At 28.7% G+C, this 18,349-nt stretch overlaps 1 protein-coding gene and 1 pseudogene across 1 annotated transcript; both read right to left on the bottom strand.

The window, feature by feature from the left end:
* Window positions 1-467: 467 nt before the first annotated feature.
* Window positions 468-1,529, bottom strand: LOC149058772 (uncharacterized). The gene is made up of 2 exons (XM_089218468.1): window positions 1,430-1,529; window positions 468-1,351 (listed from the first exon to the last, which is right to left on the bottom strand). Exons 1-2 carry the CDS (start codon window positions 1,527-1,529, stop codon window positions 591-593), a joined length of 861 nt encoding a protein of 286 aa, XP_089074594.1. The 3' UTR covers window positions 468-590.
* A 7,671-nt stretch (window positions 1,530-9,200) lies between these two features.
* Window positions 9,201-12,534, bottom strand: LOC149058771 (uncharacterized; annotated as a pseudogene).
* Window positions 12,535-18,349: the final 5,815 nt, after the last annotated feature.

The raw sequence follows: 18,349 nt of genomic DNA, 5'->3' as shown, positions 1-18,349 counted from the left end.
ATATTGTATACGTGCACGCGCGAAAGCGCTCCGCTAATTATACTTTTAATAACAGCCACTCACACTAATAATCATTTACTACGTACACATTTACACGAATCATTAAAACATACAAAGAAATTGCCTATACTGAATTCCTTAAAAACGATCGGTATCGAATCCCCTTAAAAAATTGTAAAGCTAGGTGTGAAGTTGGCAGTAAAAAATGTATCAGGGCAAAACTTATTTTGTTTCAAAGAACTACAATTTAGTAAATGATAATTTATGAAATAAGGTACAAGCTTTTTTATAATATAGTTTTTATTAATTAAATATATTACTTAAAAATAAAATTTAACAATATTGAACAATTTAAAAAATATATATATAATGTATGCATATTATCGTATTTAGATAGGAACTAATTATTTTTATTTTATAATAATAATAAAAACAATTTAGACACTAAAAATTACAATATTCAAGCTTATAGAAATTGAACATTTCAAAATTACATTTTTCAGTTTAAAAAAGTATTTCCTCTAGCATGGGTCTACTCTTGCCAAGTAAGCAGTTGAGCTGAATAACAATTCAAATAATTCTGATGAAGACTACTCGTTTTTTATTTTGAATACTTTTAAATAGTTGGATCGTATGACACTGTTGCTAAATCTTTTAACATAGAATCCTACCTTTGAATAAAAAATGTCCATTGTGTCTAAAAAACGTTTTATTATTTTTTTTTCGGTGTTTATATTCTCAATGAAATGTTCATTTTTCTTATAAGTTAATAGTTCTAAGTTATACTTTCCAACTTGATTTTCGAAACTATTTTTCTGATTTAAAATCTTTATCTTGGATATCAATAGACACCAATAATCGTTATTTATAATACTGTCCATTATACTTTTCTTTTTTAAGTTTTCCTTGCGATCATAATGCCATTTGTCAACTTTCTGTTTATAATTGTCTTCAAAAATATTTCTTAATTCAACTTCAAAATCATAGCTAGAGTAATAGGCTATTTGTGCAGACAGCCAATAATGATTACTCCCTTCAAATTTTTTTTCTATACATTCTATCCATTTTTTATTTGGCACATATTCATTATTTACAGTATCAACTAAGTGGTATGCCAAACACAATTTTTTTTTAAACTCTATACAAATCTGACAAGTTCTAGAGGGCTTCAAACATTTAAAATTCAGGTATTTTCTTTTTGGTAAGTCTTCACTTATGCATGGGGATTCTTTGGCTATTATTTCAATATGGTTTATCTGGTCCTTATATGTTTCCTTTAATAACCATTCCAATACTTCTGATACTACATCTTCGTTATTTTGAACACTTTTAGGTGGTTGCATACAGGAATCTATAATTATACAAAATATATTAATTTAATAAAACTAAGTACCAGGAAAAAAATTAGTTATATTATTTATAAACTTACCGGTTTTGTTTTTTTCATGACGAGTTAGATCATCTTGACAGATAGCACTTTTTGTTTTATCATCTTTATAGCTTTTTAGAGCTTCACTATTGAAAGACATTTTAACGTAGATATCTAATGATTCTCCGTTTAAGTGGCAGCACTGATGGTTGCGGCGGCGGTCACGGCCTTGTAATGGTGATAACACTGATAACAAACCAGTTGCGAGAACAAGATGAATACGAGTATAAATGTTCTGATTTATTCAGAATAACTCCTGGGGACGACATATATCACTTTATCACTAAGCGAGATGATTGACGATTTTCCTCGTATTGCTATAATATGTCGATTGCTGGATTCCACGATATTTCCTAATACTTACTTTTCAGATGCGGAAGCGTTTAAAGAAATTGACTAGAATTTATAGAATATAATCCCAGTAAACAATATCAGTTGCAATTTTAAATTTAATGATTTGTACCACATAAATGTTAGTTTTCTAGTTTCAAATGTGTTCTAGATGATTTCATACGTGATATAGATTGATATCATACACTTAGATTTCTTTTAAATTTGTTAAAAATTAATAAAAAATGCTTTCCCGTGAGCGATAAAAGGATGTTACTAAATGGGTGGCTGCGTGCGCGACATCTACTGGCTGTAAGAGGCACGATAATTGACACAATTCGTTATAACACGAGACGCCAGACAGACGCGTTAGATAACACTATCGAGTATCGACAATGTATCGTGAAATATGATAGTATAGGAACATTTCATATAATTTTTTACTAAATATTTAGTCATGTATTGATCCACATCGACCACATCACATATTGAACCTGTATCAGGATTGAACTTGGATACGAGTTGGTACGTAACTCTTATATTATATACTAGTATATATATATATATATATAATCTAAAATTCTAAAATATAACTGTTCTTGGAAATATTGAATAAGTTGCCAGTATTTAAAAATGAGATCACTGTATTGTGCTTTTCAAATTACCGTGTTAAACTTTTTTCCCTAAAATTATCTAAATCAATCATTAAACAAACGAAATATTAATTTTATAAATCATTTTTATAAAATAATTAAATTTATATGGGACATTCGTCATTCAATATTTTGAAGAACCGTATTTTTACATATGCTTGCAACATTGTTACCGTATACCGTACTTGGTCCGTGGTCATATATTACCGTCCAATGTACAAAAATAGTATTTACTCCTCCTTTAAAAAACACCAGGTTAACCCTTTCGAGTATTTGAGACACCTGTAGTTGGTCATTATACTATCTAGTAGATAGGCAGATAGAGCTAACGGACTTATTAGTGATCCCGATAGCTATATACATGAATATAAGAGAAATTCGTGTTCTTAGATCATAATATACATATTATATATATTTAAGCCAACATATTATTGGCGAGAGAGTACAGTCTATGTAATGTAGTTATATATAATATTTACTAGACAATTTTTATTTTTTATACAAATTGATTAGTATGAGTAAGTTTTTAAAATATTTTTTCATTTATTTTATTTTTTGTATGTTTATACAATATATAATATTATGTACTAATATAGTTATATAATATTGTTTTGTTTTTTAGATACCAGCAATAATGAGAGTGTATGTACATTTTATATTTATATTTTTATCTAATGCTAATTGTAATGTAATGATTTTCGAAATTTTAATTGGTTTCTATGTTTACCTATAGGTTCACTTGCTAATAATATCAAATATGTTGACTTTTGACTTAAATATATATAGTATAATCACTATAATATATATTATAATCCAAAAACATGATAAAGAAAATGTCTTTATCATGGTTAAGCAGTTGATAAGACGTGACAACTATTTTTTTTTTATAGTAGTTGTTATCTGTTATAACTACCAAGTAAATGAATGCATTTATTTTGAAAGCGGGGGGGAGGGCTAGTTAAAATTTAATAAGCCGACTGACCATCGTCCATGACACGTTTTAAAATTTCGCAGCCGGTTGCCTAAATGATAATAATTTTTGATTTTATTTGATTAATTACTAATTTAAATAATTAAATAATTAATACATTCTTTTTTAATTTGATCTTACACCTTTGTAATTATTATTATTGTTATTATTAAATTAATTTGTAATATGGATCAATAGTAAGTAAATTACATAAGCATTACGTCGTTGCCTCAAGAAGGTTAGGTTAGTTTACTTAGTTAGGCTAACTTAATATTTATTTTGTAATTAATTTTTAGTATGTTTGCTTTACACACTACCATGACTATGTTCTTCATGCTAGAAGTTCCTTAAACATAAATGAATCAGCTACTTTACAATTAGAAAACGAAGATGACAATTCTAATGATTCATTTGAAATATTTGATGATGAAATGCTGAATCCAACAATTCTATTTGGGAATGATATAAATGTAGATTCTACAGATTAATCAAACTTGGATATATTCTTATAGTAAGTCGTGAGTGATACAAATTTTAGTGAGAACAATCATGAATTATTAGTTAACTATCCATTGGACATGCCAATTTCAAGTTTAAAAAAAAAAATTGAGAATTACCGAATTAAAAAAGGGGGTTGAATAAAGAAGTCATTAAAAAAGATAAAGTTAATCCAATCGAAGGTTTGGGAGGTTAGCTGACCCACATTTTTTTCTCAGTTATATAGTTGGTAAAATTACCAACTATATAACATTCTTTTATTTGAAAAAATATGTACAGCTAGCAGTGGCATCATTTCAGTTTTAATTAAAGGAGGTAAATGTTTTGACCAGCATAAATGGGTACCTAACTAAAAAAAAATAGCAAGATATGCACGCAGGCACATGTTTATCTTAGTAACTATAATTTTTTGTACATAATATAATATTCCTCGAAATATTTTAAAAATAGGAATGTTTTTTCACTTGTAAAATATAATAATGCAGGAAATAATAACCGGGCACCGACCCATCGGACTGCTTTAGAATTAAACAGGGGTATGCCCTATAAATGACATGCCACTGATTATAGACATGATGAAGACTGAGTATTGAATTACAAATAGGTGAGTACCAAATCATACTTAAACTCATTAACTTAAATAATGTACTTAAATTTAACAAAAATAACAATTAATTAATACCTTAGATGGTAAAATTTAAAATTTACTTAACAATTAGTTATGACTTATATCATATGATTAGTTGTATTGAATGTTGCAAAATGTTTGTATTAAAGTATGATAGAAATAATTAATAGGTAAATAGGACATTGTAATACATAGTTAGTTGAAGTTTCTGAACAGTGGCCTCTTGTAATTGAGGCAGACCAACAGCACTAAAATCCTGGGTTCGTTACAGAAGGTAAGGTTAAACACCCATTAAAATATATAGCATATAAAGATTCACGTAGACAACAATGTTACCATACTGATCTGTCAATAACTGGAAAAACTCTTAGATTTAATTTTTTGCACAATGTTATATTGAAAGAAAGAGATTTTTAGCAAAGTATATACTTATAAAACTAGTTAAATGTCAAAAACTACATCTAGTTTGGCAAGAAGAAATCAATCTAGTTTTTTTTATCTACTAAGTATAAAAAGTAATCAATTACAAATGTGTAAATCAACTTTTCTATGTACTTTTGACAGATATTTTTAAGGTTTTGCTCTTAGTGCCATAAGCTGTCTTAAACTCTAAACTATCCCCTTTATTTAGTTGTGGCACAATATTTAATTTTTTTTTTTGTATAAAGTATCCTTATTAACATACAGAAAATAAATTTCTAATACGTTTTTGGGTATCTGTAGCTTTAAATTTCTGAATATTTTCATTAATATTTCATTCAGTTGGTAGCTACTTATTTATATAATTTCCAGTGGTGAGCAAATGATTTTGTCGTGGGGAGGAGTGAACAATGAAATTGGTTTTTCAATATCTACCTATACATTTAGATCATTAAAAACATTTTTAAAGATTATAAATAGATTTATTAATTAAAAACAATGCTAATATAAGTAGTTTATTATTACCTAACAACTGTACCAAAGTTAGTAAATTAGTTTTTTTTCCATTTAAAAATTATATTATTAAGGATTATATTTATAACAGTGTTTTTTTTTTTAAATTTATCTATAAAGTAAATGAGAAAAATCTAAAAAGTTATTAAAAGTGTTATGTTTGAATTGTTTATTTAATCATTATAATAGGTGCTTATACAAATATCTTCTTTTAACCTAACACATTTTATAAGTACAGTATTTACCTCCACCAGAAACCCGGGTTTATGTATTTAAAATTGAAATATAAAAATATTGTAATGTATCTAAAATTGTGAATATTCATATAACCAGATTATAAATATCAAACAAAGGTTATATACCCTTCAACCCTTAAGTTTTGACCACTTGTGCTATTTTTCATGGTTGTAGGTTTTCAATTATTTATTTTTCCATACATTTTCCAAAATATTGTATGTTTTAAATTATCCAAAAAAAAATTTTCTTAAAAATTTGAGTTATATAATTTTATGTTACTTTAAATATTATTATGTTTAGAGTTAAAATAAATTAGTTGGTTTTCAAATATTTATTCCCTCCCTTCGTGGTTCCATAAACATAATTAGTTATTACTGTAAAACAATTTCTACACCTACATAATAATTTTCTAAATCTACCATTCACTATTATTTTCTTTAGGTTCTTTATGAATTAATACAAATCTTAAATATAGTATTATATATTCTAAAACCACTTATTAGATATGTTGAGATTCAGCATTATATCAATATTTTATTTATACTTATATATATATTATAGGTAATATATTTAATATTATTATTTATTAATTATTGGTTACAGTATTTACAGCACAAGGATTATTATCTACAATAGATTTGCAAAGAGAAGACTTTTTAATATATAAAATAAACAATAATTTAAATGTTTCTATGTAAGTATACGGTATACCTAACTACCTAAGCTATACCAAATTTGATGTATCATTGGTAGACGGTAATCATCCTAATATTATATGATTAAATAAAAATATGTTTTAAAGTGTGAATATAGAGAATTTAAGTAGCTAGGTACTTAGTTTATATTTCATTAATCAATCTCAAAAAGTCATACTGTAGGTATAATTTGAATTTATTCTATAGGCTATGAAAATCATAGTTTTATACTTTGTAGGTTGATTGGGCTAATTTTTTTATCTTCTTCACTTTCCTACAGCTTAAAAATAATTAACATTGAACTTAAAAGTTCAATAAAGTGATAATTATGAACTGCATTTTTAAAGTAGACAAAAGTACAAAAAACAGTATATAAAAACAAAACAAAATTTTAAAAAATTTAATGTATTACATTTTCAATATCTACCTATCTACAATCTTTAAAGTATTTATATTATTGATCATTGATGTTAAACTTATGGATGGAAAATCGTACAAAAATAATAAAATCTTCAAGCTAACATAACAAATACAGTGAATAGTGATACTGTTGTTTATCCCAATCTCTTTATTTTTCAGAAATAACTTATTTGTAAGAGAGAACCATAGGTGTGGCCAACATTTTCTACAGGCAAGTTACTAATATCTCCAGTATGAAGTATTAATGCATTATAATTTATAATATTTAAATATAATACAACTAATTATATTTCAGATCATTATTGACTAGTGATTACCTATTGAGTATACTTTATAACATTATAACCTCTTTATTAGGTTTGGAATTCAATAGCTTCCACCCCTTGTTTATAATATATAAGAAAAATCTTAGAGCTAATCCCCTCTGAAATTACCATTCGCCATGTCACTGAGAACCATTGATTTTCTTACCATTATATGATATGATTAAAATTGATGGATAACATTAATATAATACATTTACTATAAAAAAAAATAGGTTATGTTATACATGTCAGTTGTCATGGACGAAGCTAGTCGTTTGGTGTACAGTTGTATAGCCTAAAGAGGATTCGAATTCTGAATTCTCAACATTTTGGTATTACTATTAATACCATTTTCATAAACTAATGTAGATATGTTTATTGTTTATAATGTCGTAAACAACCACTAAACATATAAGTATTGATTCATACTCAATAGTGAGCTAATTGTTCCTTTAAAATTATTTAGTTATCCACTACATTATGCAATATGGTGTTATAAAGTTATATTATTTTTATTAATAAAATATATTATTTAAAAATATACTTATACAACCTTATTGTATTATTTTTTACTTAATCCATAATCTAAAAAATCATTTTCAAAATTATATGATAAACATCTTTTAACATTAATAGTATCTATTAGATTGTTCTGTACTTTTAGAATCTCTGAATACAAGATTCTAAGTTTAAAAATTGTACAAAAATGTATAGTTTCATATAAAATAATATCTTTTAATTCATACAGGCAGCCTCTATATAAATGTCCTAGTGGCTAGTATTAAGTTTTAAGTGATTGAGCTAACACTTTATTATTTGAATTTGAAAGTAGTTCTTCTAATGATCTGGATGTGCAATATGAAGAGATTTGCCAACATTCCGTCTTAAAGAGCGGTGTTGTACGATTGAGAACATTTTACTATTTTAGCAACATGATTTAGAGCGATTGTCAGCAGATCAAAGAAATAATATTTTGTACCTTAAAATCAAACGATTGAGAACGATTTTTCGAGCGACGTTGTCGTTTATCTTAACTTTTAGTAGTAATTTTTAGGGCTGGGATTTTGATCCAAGGGCATATTTTTTTCTATTATATTGTATATTTTATATTTTTAACTAATGTTGCAACGTTGCATAAAAGTTATCAGGTAAAAGCGTTCTCAATCGTGTTCTACTCATTTGCTCTCATATATCTGGGGATTAACTACCTGGCTACCTATTTAATGAACGTAATCATTAAAATTAAATATATGAATTACTATATTGATATTATACATAAATAGTACCTATAGTTATCTATCCTAATGAATAATAATTAGTTATGAATCTGGTAAGTTACTAAAATGTCTATCATTTTAACCACGGTATACTATAAATTTAAATTATAAACATCAATCTCCACCCCAGTGGATCGAAATCCATTATTTGGTATTCAATTAAACAATTAAGGTCTATTCACACACAGCGGTGACGTGACAGTGCCGTGACCGTGGCGTATCCGTTCCGTGATTCTACCAGCCGTGATTTGTATTCACAGTAGTCAGTGTTTCATCCGTCATCGTTGAGTAAAGTGCTGTATCGCTGTCATTGACCAAACCTCGTGGCAAAGATGACTATGTTTTCAGAAAATGATCTATTGATGATTGCTTTGATTTTGGATGAAGAAGAGGAAGAAAAAGCAGTGAAAAAACGGATGTGGGTCCATAAGGCATGGAAGAAAAGACCAACTGAAGGAGAATTTTCCACTCTCTATAAGGAGTTGATGGATGATGGAACAAAGTTTTTTGAATATTTTAGGTTATCTGAATATTCGTTCAACTTACTGTTGAGCAAGTTGGAAGTGCATCTGAAAAAGCAAGACACACATTGGAGGAAAGCTATCACACCAAGAGAACGGCTTGCCGTTTGTTTGAGGTAGTTGTATAATCTGATGTAAATATAAGTTAAGACCAGGGACGTAATTTCAGTTTTTTTCCTGGATTACTGTATTTAAAAGTGGACCAATTTTAACATGGCGGTTTTAAAAAAAAATAATATATATATATAGGGTGCATCACGAAAAAAAATGACGCACCTGGTTAAGACATAAAATAAGAATTAGATACAAGTTTTACAATTTATATTAAGTACATCATCTTTATAATAACATATTTAAGTATTTATTTTTTTTTATTATACTTTTAAATCATACAGTTACTAATCATACTTTTGGAATGCACCAAAACTAGAGTCTTGGCTTTGATCACCTGGAGAGTTGGTGAAAGAACTAGTCGCTGAAATAGATGCAAGGTTAGGTGGAGAATAGGCTGCATTGGTAGGTTGTTCATAGTATGCTCGGGTAGAATACGTTGGGTTTGGAGGTGGCTCCGTAGATTGATCTTGCTCCATAATCATTTTGAATTCGTAATTTTGAACCGTAGCAAATATATCAGACTTGGCGTAATGCCAGTAGCGTGGGGGTAAGTTTTTTAAGACTGGAGCTATTCCTGATAGGAAAGCGTCAACTGGATGCTGTGGGGCCAATGGTTGTATATTTTCATTTTTTTTGACGAGATACTCCATGACAGTAGCAGCGGCAGTTTTCGAGGGAGGAGTGTCTGGTACCGACTGTTTTGTTTTCTTTCGTGGTGTAGGCAATGTAAAACACTCAGCTTGTTTTAAATTGGACGAAGTACAACTTTGAGATTCTACAATCTCAGGATTAACCACGTCTTTTGTACAGTCTATGGAGTTTTCTTCATTTTCATATTGACCTGATTCATCAACGACATCATTACCTGCATTCTCTTGAGTTGGTACTTCAAAATCTATGTTAGTCATTGTATCCCTCTCCTCGAAGAACTTTGTTAAAAAGGTTAACTGCTGCGAATATTTATACTGCTTAGTATTTTTCGCTCTTTGACCACTTACAGTTTTATTTTTCTTTAGAGATTTTCTAAAATTGTCTCTAATATTACCCCACCTTGTTTTACAAGAAGGTCCTGTAACACAGACAAAAAACATGTGTTAAATACTTGCAACCACAAAAAAGTAAGTGGGTCTTGCGGTAATTCAAAAATTATTAAAATTATTGATATTATATTAATTTGCTACGTTTTTTTAAATAAAAGTCTCCGATTCTTTCTATTGATTGTCAACCTGACTAATGTCTAATTATTCTTAATTTTTAGGAAATAAATAATATCGCATGAAAAATGTATTAAGTAATACATTTTCCATATTTTAATCAAATAAAAACAATAAATAGAAAAAATTAATAATTTAGTTGTAAACTTTTGTTTTAGATTCTGAGTGAAACTATGAATGTATTGATTTTACAATGATGTGTGTTTTTTTTTTTGTGTCTGTGTACACGATAAGTAGTCGAAATAATTTTCACTGGTTGTTTATATTTGCATTTTCTATACACAATAGAATTTTGAAAATAATTTGACTTTTTTTGAACTGTTTACGGACATTGTCAGTTTTCAATTTTTTTAGTTTTTTTTTCTATAAATATCAATAAAATTTTATTTGTTGGTTAAAAAAGCTTGAAAATTTAATAGAAGGCTCCTAGTATATTGTTTCAAAGGCAGATGAAAAAAATCAAAAATCGTTTGTGACAGTTTTTTTTATAAGCATTTAAAGTTCGAATTTTGACAAAAATTATCAAATTAAAAATTTAATAATTATTTTGTAGTTAAAAATTTATAAAATGTTCAACTTTTATAGCTAAGGATTGAAAATTTAAAACAAGGTTCCACGTAAATAGGTTATAAATCCACGTAAATAAATTACTTTATTCACCTTAATATCATCAAATATACTTTCGCATATAATCCAAAACGTGCTATTGGCTTGTTTTTCGAAATTGAGTATATACATATGAAATCACTTTGTGAAAAATAGCAGTTAGACCAAAACGTACTATTTACAACGAATAAATAAGTTTTATTATTTTAATTTAATTTCTTTCAGGTATTTGGCTACTGGTGATTCGCTTAAGACAATTTCATTTAGTTATCGCATGGGGCATAGTACTGTTTACCAGATCGTACGAGAAACCTGTAAGATAATTTCTGAAAATCTTATGAACGAATTGATGCCTACTCCGACAGAAGAAATGTGGAAGAACATCGCTGATGATTTTTTTCGTATGTGGAATTTTCCCAACTGCATAGGAGCTATGGATGGGAAACATGTTACTATCCAGGCCCCTCCGAATACCGGATCGATGTTCTTTAATTACAAAAAGACGTTCTCTATTGTTTTGTTGGCTCTTGTAGACGCTCACTGTAACTTTATTGCTGTCCATGTAGGAGCATATGGCAAGAATAGTGATGGGGGAGTTTTTGCTAATTCAAGTTTAGGCAAAGCACTTCAACGTGGTTCATTGAATGTTCCAGAAAATTCTACCATACCTAACACAGAGATTCAAGTGCCATATGTTATTGTTGCTGACGAGGCATTTCCTCTGAAGAACTACTTAATGAGACCTTATCCAGGAGATAATTTGGATGATCGAAAACGTAACTTCAATTACCGTTTGAGCCGTGCCAGGAGGACATCAGAAAACACATTCGGTATTTTGACACAAAAGTTTAGACTTTACAATAGGCGGATTCAGGCGTGTCCAAAAAACGTAGATTACATAATTTTGGCTTCTTGCTTACTACATAATTTTATAAAAAAATATGATTCGTGTACGTATAACTACGTAAATCAGCAAGTGGATTTCACAAGTAAGGGACATACACTACAAAATTTACATTTGCAAGGAGGAAACGCAACTACAGATGCATTTCGTACAAGGGAAATATTCACTGAATACTTTAATTCCGAAGCTGGTTCTCTTCCTTGGATATGAAATACTTATAATATATTATATAAGATAATGTTAGTATGAAAAAATATGTAAAAAGGTACTACTGGGATTATTCAAATTAATAATAAAATAATAAAATAATTAGAAATAATTTATTGTATTAATTTTTTTTAATTATTGTATTTCTTACCAGTTGTTTCCATTTCCTCTGCTATTTTAGCCCATATGATATTTTTGAAGTCCGTGTTCATATACTTGGGATGTGATAAATCGTATAATACGGAATATCTTCGCACTAACTCTATCAGTTTTTCGTCATTCATTTTTGTACTGCGATGAAAATGATGACCGTGAAATATGAAAAATATCGGACGTAAGTAATCGGACGCGCACGGTGCGATGACGGCGACAACACTGTTTGCGTCGGTACGGTCACGCGCCGGACGTGTGAGAACGTCATGCTTATCTTTCCTTTAAGAATATTATTAACCTCGCCGGGGGAATCCCGGAACGGTCACGGCACTGTCACGTCACCGCTGTGTGTGAATAGACCTTTAAGGGCCACCCAACGAGGGATTAATAATGACCTATACTTTAAGTCGAACAAAAGCTACCATATTAAACATATAATCTTATTAAAATCGGTTGAGTAGTTTCATTAGTCTTTGGTATTTTTTTTATTAATACATCATTAGATACCCAAAAATATTTTGTCTGCGTAACACTTAAAATATTCATTTGACAATTTAACGCCTGCACGGACCGTTACGTTATATCTATAGTATATTGTTAATTGTTATATACAAAATATAGTGTACAAGTTAATTATTATTGCTTATTGAAAACTACAATTGTCTGAGTTTCAAGATGAAGACAAAATCATTTATAGCACTAGGTGCAATAGCCGCCGGTATAGGATTGATATAGATGAACACGCGATTTTTATACAAAAAAGCAAGAGGAGTTGTAAAGGTACACAAATTTAATTATAATTATGCCGAATATGTCAGCATAATCGAAAAGATAAATTAATTTTTTACAAACGTAGAAGTTAAATACATTTATACACGAAATTAGGTTTTATAAAATATTGTGACTTAAACCTTTAGAACGAACAAGATCTAGTAAATGTATAGAGTATTTCAGCTGCTCAGCCTACAGATATAGACGACGGCATATTATCAACAAATGATAATGATGTAAGATGATTAATTAATATGTCTTTTATAATGTTACTCAGAAATACCTATTAGTTTTCAATGTATTGCAAAGACAAGCAAGGTAATATACCTAGCTCAAATGAGAGTTATCTTATAACAATATAAATAAATTTAGTCCTTTCTTTTTGATAAATGAAAAAAAAAGAAAAATCTACTTATTATAACTATTACCTATACCAATCATAAATATCCTTTCTCTCTCTCTACCCTTTACCCTTAGTTGAGATTTTTCACTTTTTTCACCTCGTATTTATGGGCCTGGTTGTTCATATCACATTTTCATACCAACATCCATTGTAACTATGTGGCATAAGTCAAAAATAATTTATAATTAAAATTAAGAACTTACTTCATAGATTAATATATTATTTTACTATGAAAATATTAACATTTTAAATTTAAACCCTTCAGTTTTAGTCTCATCGCCGGTTGACAAATTTGGAGTATGGAAAGCAGCCAATAAATCCATTAGCACTGATCAATCAGCTAACACCAGGAATTAAATATGTACATAAAGTTATATGTCATCACCCTTCAATCATTAGAGTGAATGCTACGATAAGTACGATAAGCGCTTTTGTTGCACGAGGTAATTTTTTATATTGTAACATACTTCTATTACGTATTATTATATACGTAATATTAACAACTAATATTTTTTATACATTTTTTCATTCCTTTAAATATTTTATATAATGTTAACTCAGATAAAATGTTTATAAAATAATCAGTTATTATTGGTATTAATTTATACTTTACAGCACTAACAAAAAAAGAGGCCAAGGTAAAATCAGCATTATAGCCCTAAATTATTTTTACGGGTATGATTATTTACGATATTTATTACATTTCTATCTTTTTCATCAATAAAAACATAAAATCATTTAATTTCAGCTATGGCCATTACCTTGGAGTACAAGAAGGATGGACGTCGCCAAAATTATTAAAGAGAATTCGTTGAAGAACACAAACAATATTAAATTAATCAATTGTTTAATTTCTTTTTACACCTATTATCCGTCATACCTACACAGTGACTTAGGCACTCAATGTCTAAGTTATCACTCAATACCTTTATTATTTTCATATTATAGTCTAATTTTCGTCATATATATTATATTTTCAAATTATATACACCATACATAATTGTTATATTGGAAATATAATATATATGGCTAAAATTAAACTATAATAATATGAAAATAATAAAGGTATTGATTGATTACTTATTCATCGAGTTCTTATATCATTGTGTTATGACGGTAATCTGTGTAAAAAGAAATTATTGAATTGGTTAGTTAAATATTTTTATACTTAATTCTGGAATACCAAAGTTCCAAAAATACCCAAAAATCAGTGGGCGGAATGCATGGCCGATCATTTTTAGACGTCGACTGCAACGCGCACCGTCATCGGTTCGAACTTCGATCACAGACGGCACCAGCTCTCTTCAGATAGTCCCGAGAAAGAAGCTCCCCCGGGCCCCCCTCCCCCCAAGCATGGTAGAAACTTACGGATGTCCACTAGAAATTCTGCCAAATAGGCGTCGAACTAGGCCTTCGTGCATACTCCCGGAGACCCGGACATAGTGTCGTACGAAAAAAAAAGTGGGGAGTAAAGATGAAAGGAGAAGGGCACAAATATCCAACAAGTAACTTTTAAGAAAAATGTATGTAGAGGACTATAGAGACTTAAGCTCCTAACATCCTCCCAAGATTTGTGGACTAGTTATGATACAGTTTAAGCTGATTTGTTGCTGTTTTTCAAAAATTAAATGACTTAATTATTATTAAATTATAGCATTTATTTGAATTGATTAAGACAAATTAAATTAAAAGTGTAGTTATCTGTTGTGTTAACATGACCGTAGTGTTAAGATTTATGGCGCCCACGGACACTAATATGAGTTGAGGATTCAATAACAGTGGTTTCTAAAGCTCGAGGTGCCTAGATTTTACCAAGCTGTGCGGCACCTGGGGAAAATGCTACCTTTGTCTCTTCCCCTTAATACGGCCCTGTGTGTCAAGGTATTTTTAGTTCCTTGTAAAACCTAACCACGGCACTGAATGATGATATGGCAGAACGACTTCCTTGGTTTTTTTTAAAATGGTAATCGGTATTTGTTATAAAGTTATGTCTATATACTATAATATAGATTATTGCACCTACCTATATAATCTATAGCATTATCAATTTCTTGATTTTACTGTAGATATATAAATTTAAATAAATCTACATAATTAAATGTTTTTATTACCTAGGTATGTAAAGTGTAAAGTCGACAAATTATTTACATGTTTTCTTCGTGGCGCAATCATTAATGTGGCCATAGCTTTTTAACTTGTCATATTTGTCCTGGCTAAAAATTTGCAGATTAATATTATATATTATAATAGATTTATGTCTATATATTATATAATATTATAGTTTGAAACACTTTAGGAGCATTTTATGATCGTATACCTACTACGTTTGAGTATACATTCCACAGTGTAATAATCTTGCAGCAGCTTCGTATATTATATTATAGCATTGCTGCTAATACGGAAATTGTATTATTACTATAAACTTCAATACATCGGGTGTTATACGGAATCTGTCCGTGAATGCAGCTCCGAGGAGATCGAAGATTTTTTCCTCTCGTTTTATATTAGGTATATACACACACGCACGCACGCACATAAAATTATGTTCTCTCCGGAATGGAATCGGTGAGCACACGTTTGCTTATCGGTGCCGATCATCTCGTCCTCCGAATTCGACCAGAAACGGCAGGTTGCGCGTTAACTATAGTTTAAAATATACATAATATACAATATAATATACATATTATATAATGTATAACCGATATAGGTACACAATCCCAGTTGCAACTGATTTATACACAAAAACATATTATATATAGCCGGGTAGTGTCGGGAGTGAGTATATACCTGTATTAGTATTATGTCTATATATGATATTTATGTGTGTGTGCATGTGTTTTGTATACATAATTTATGCATATTAATATATAATATATTTATATATGTATGTATAGGTATCTCGATTGGGATTGTTTCGTTTTTTTCGTCTCAAAAATTTTTTTGGAATAAGATATGTGCGCGGATACGTAACTATAACTAGCGTATGGACGTTTCAAAATTGACCAAAAAATAATACGTTTCAACAATAATCTTCGATCCCCTGTTCGATATTATTATAATATATAAGAATATAATATAAACGTATTCCTATATTTATACACTTGTGACTGCCGACGTATTCTTAGTAAAATGTATAAATTGTTTTTATTTCTCGTGTTATAGGTTGTACGCAGTGCATTGTAAGAGTAAATAGCTATATTAAATATTATATATAGGTACTTACATATTAATATATTATGGAAATTTACCCCATGCACGAATATCTCTTTTTCATAATTTATTTCGTGTTTATTGAATTATTTTTTGGAACTTTTAATTTAACCTATACTTGATGGCCACATTTCAAATTTATAAATAAATGTTATGGAATTTAAATATTCTATAAGCAAACGTAGGTAGAATTAATGTAATATAAATATTATATATTTATTATTTATTTAGTATTGAAAATAGGTATTGCTCATTAGGTAATTATCGTTATCGTTTGTCAGTATATTATATACTTATAGTTAGATGTACTTTTACTACTTATAGTAAAGAAAGTGCAAAAAATTATTCGTGTATTATTATGTGGTTTTAAAAGTTTTTCAATGAAAATACAACGATTTCTCCTAATGATTTGGGTTTAAAATTCCCAGTAAGCATAACACCGCAGTTTTTACTAAAATCTGCAGCATTATAATAGTATGAGTAATCTTATATTCTTTTTTAAATATTTCCATAAAAAGTATAGTTGGTATTTAATATTTATTACCAAAATTGTTCGTTTTAACAATTTAAAATTGAGGATTATGATCGATTGAAAACTTATCATAACAAATTAAATTATGTTTTCCGATGTAACAATAATATATAGATAATTTAATATATTAGAATTTTTGTCGGCAGGTACATTAGACAAAATATAAATAGCTATTTTTTTGTAAAAACACGGTCAGCCTAAAATCCTCCGTTCTCCCCGTAAATAAACGAAAAGGTCTAATAAAAATATATTTTATACCCATTTTTTAATGTGATAATAGGTTACAGTTTAATAAGGTTTAGTTTGCTTTTGCACCGGTTCAACCTAGATATATTCTTCTTAAGTCCCTGCAGTATGATTCATTCATAAATCATAAAATGTAAATCTATCCTCCCAATTTCGGAGTTATTGCTGGAAACCGAATTACTTTTATTTTTCGATAAATTATAAATTTTTGAACATTCTATTGATATATGATACACTCAATACAAATGATATGCAGATACAGTGAAATAGGAAGTAAAAATAAAAAACAAAACAGTATATAGCATTCGAGTGTATAGCTATACCTATATATGCGTAGCATTTTGTGAACATTAATTGTGTTGCATTTCTTTATAAAAACAAACGACTATTAGAATCTACTTGGTTTATGTGTAGGTATATATATATTAAGTACAAATTTAATGCGTATGTATATAGAATATACGGAGCACCTGCGGTAGAACTTACACGTGAGTGACGGACATAAGTATCCACGTATGTTATGTATATATATTTACCACCAGATGACCATTAAAACGAATATTTCCTACGATTTATGAAATATAATTTCACAGCGCAGTGAATGCGTTATATATTGGCGTGGACATAATTTCATAGGGCCGACGCTTATAGTTTTTAATGTAAAAATAACAACTTAAATGTATATATTATTTACACACACACACACCTACTATATAACATATATACACATTAATTTTGGCTAAGGTACGAGTATACACGTTACTGTTTTAATTCTTCTTTGTTCCATGAATTTTTTTATTTTGTAACCATTATTGCATTAGGGCATTACTATTATTCCTATATATATATATTATACATTCAGATATAGGTGGACGAGGGATTTGAAACATTTAAACTTTTAATAAACAAACTCTTCGTCTATAAATCGGTATTTTTATTGTATTAAATCCCATACAATGTATGAAAATAGTGACTCAACAAATTCAACCAATCATCTTATAATCATGATTATATACGTATATATAATAATTAATAATAAATACATATATATTGATGATATAATATACAATGCTTATATACTATGCTTTACCTG

Source organism: Diuraphis noxia, unplaced genomic scaffold (assembly GCF_037042655.1).
Source record: "Diuraphis noxia isolate RWA-SAM2 unplaced genomic scaffold, SU_Dnox_SAM2 contig0002, whole genome shotgun sequence".
Lineage (NCBI taxonomy): Eukaryota > Metazoa > Arthropoda > Insecta > Hemiptera > Aphididae > Diuraphis > Diuraphis noxia.
The sequence above is the reverse complement of the archived record's forward strand: the minus strand, read 5'-3'. Positions and strand labels throughout refer to the sequence as shown.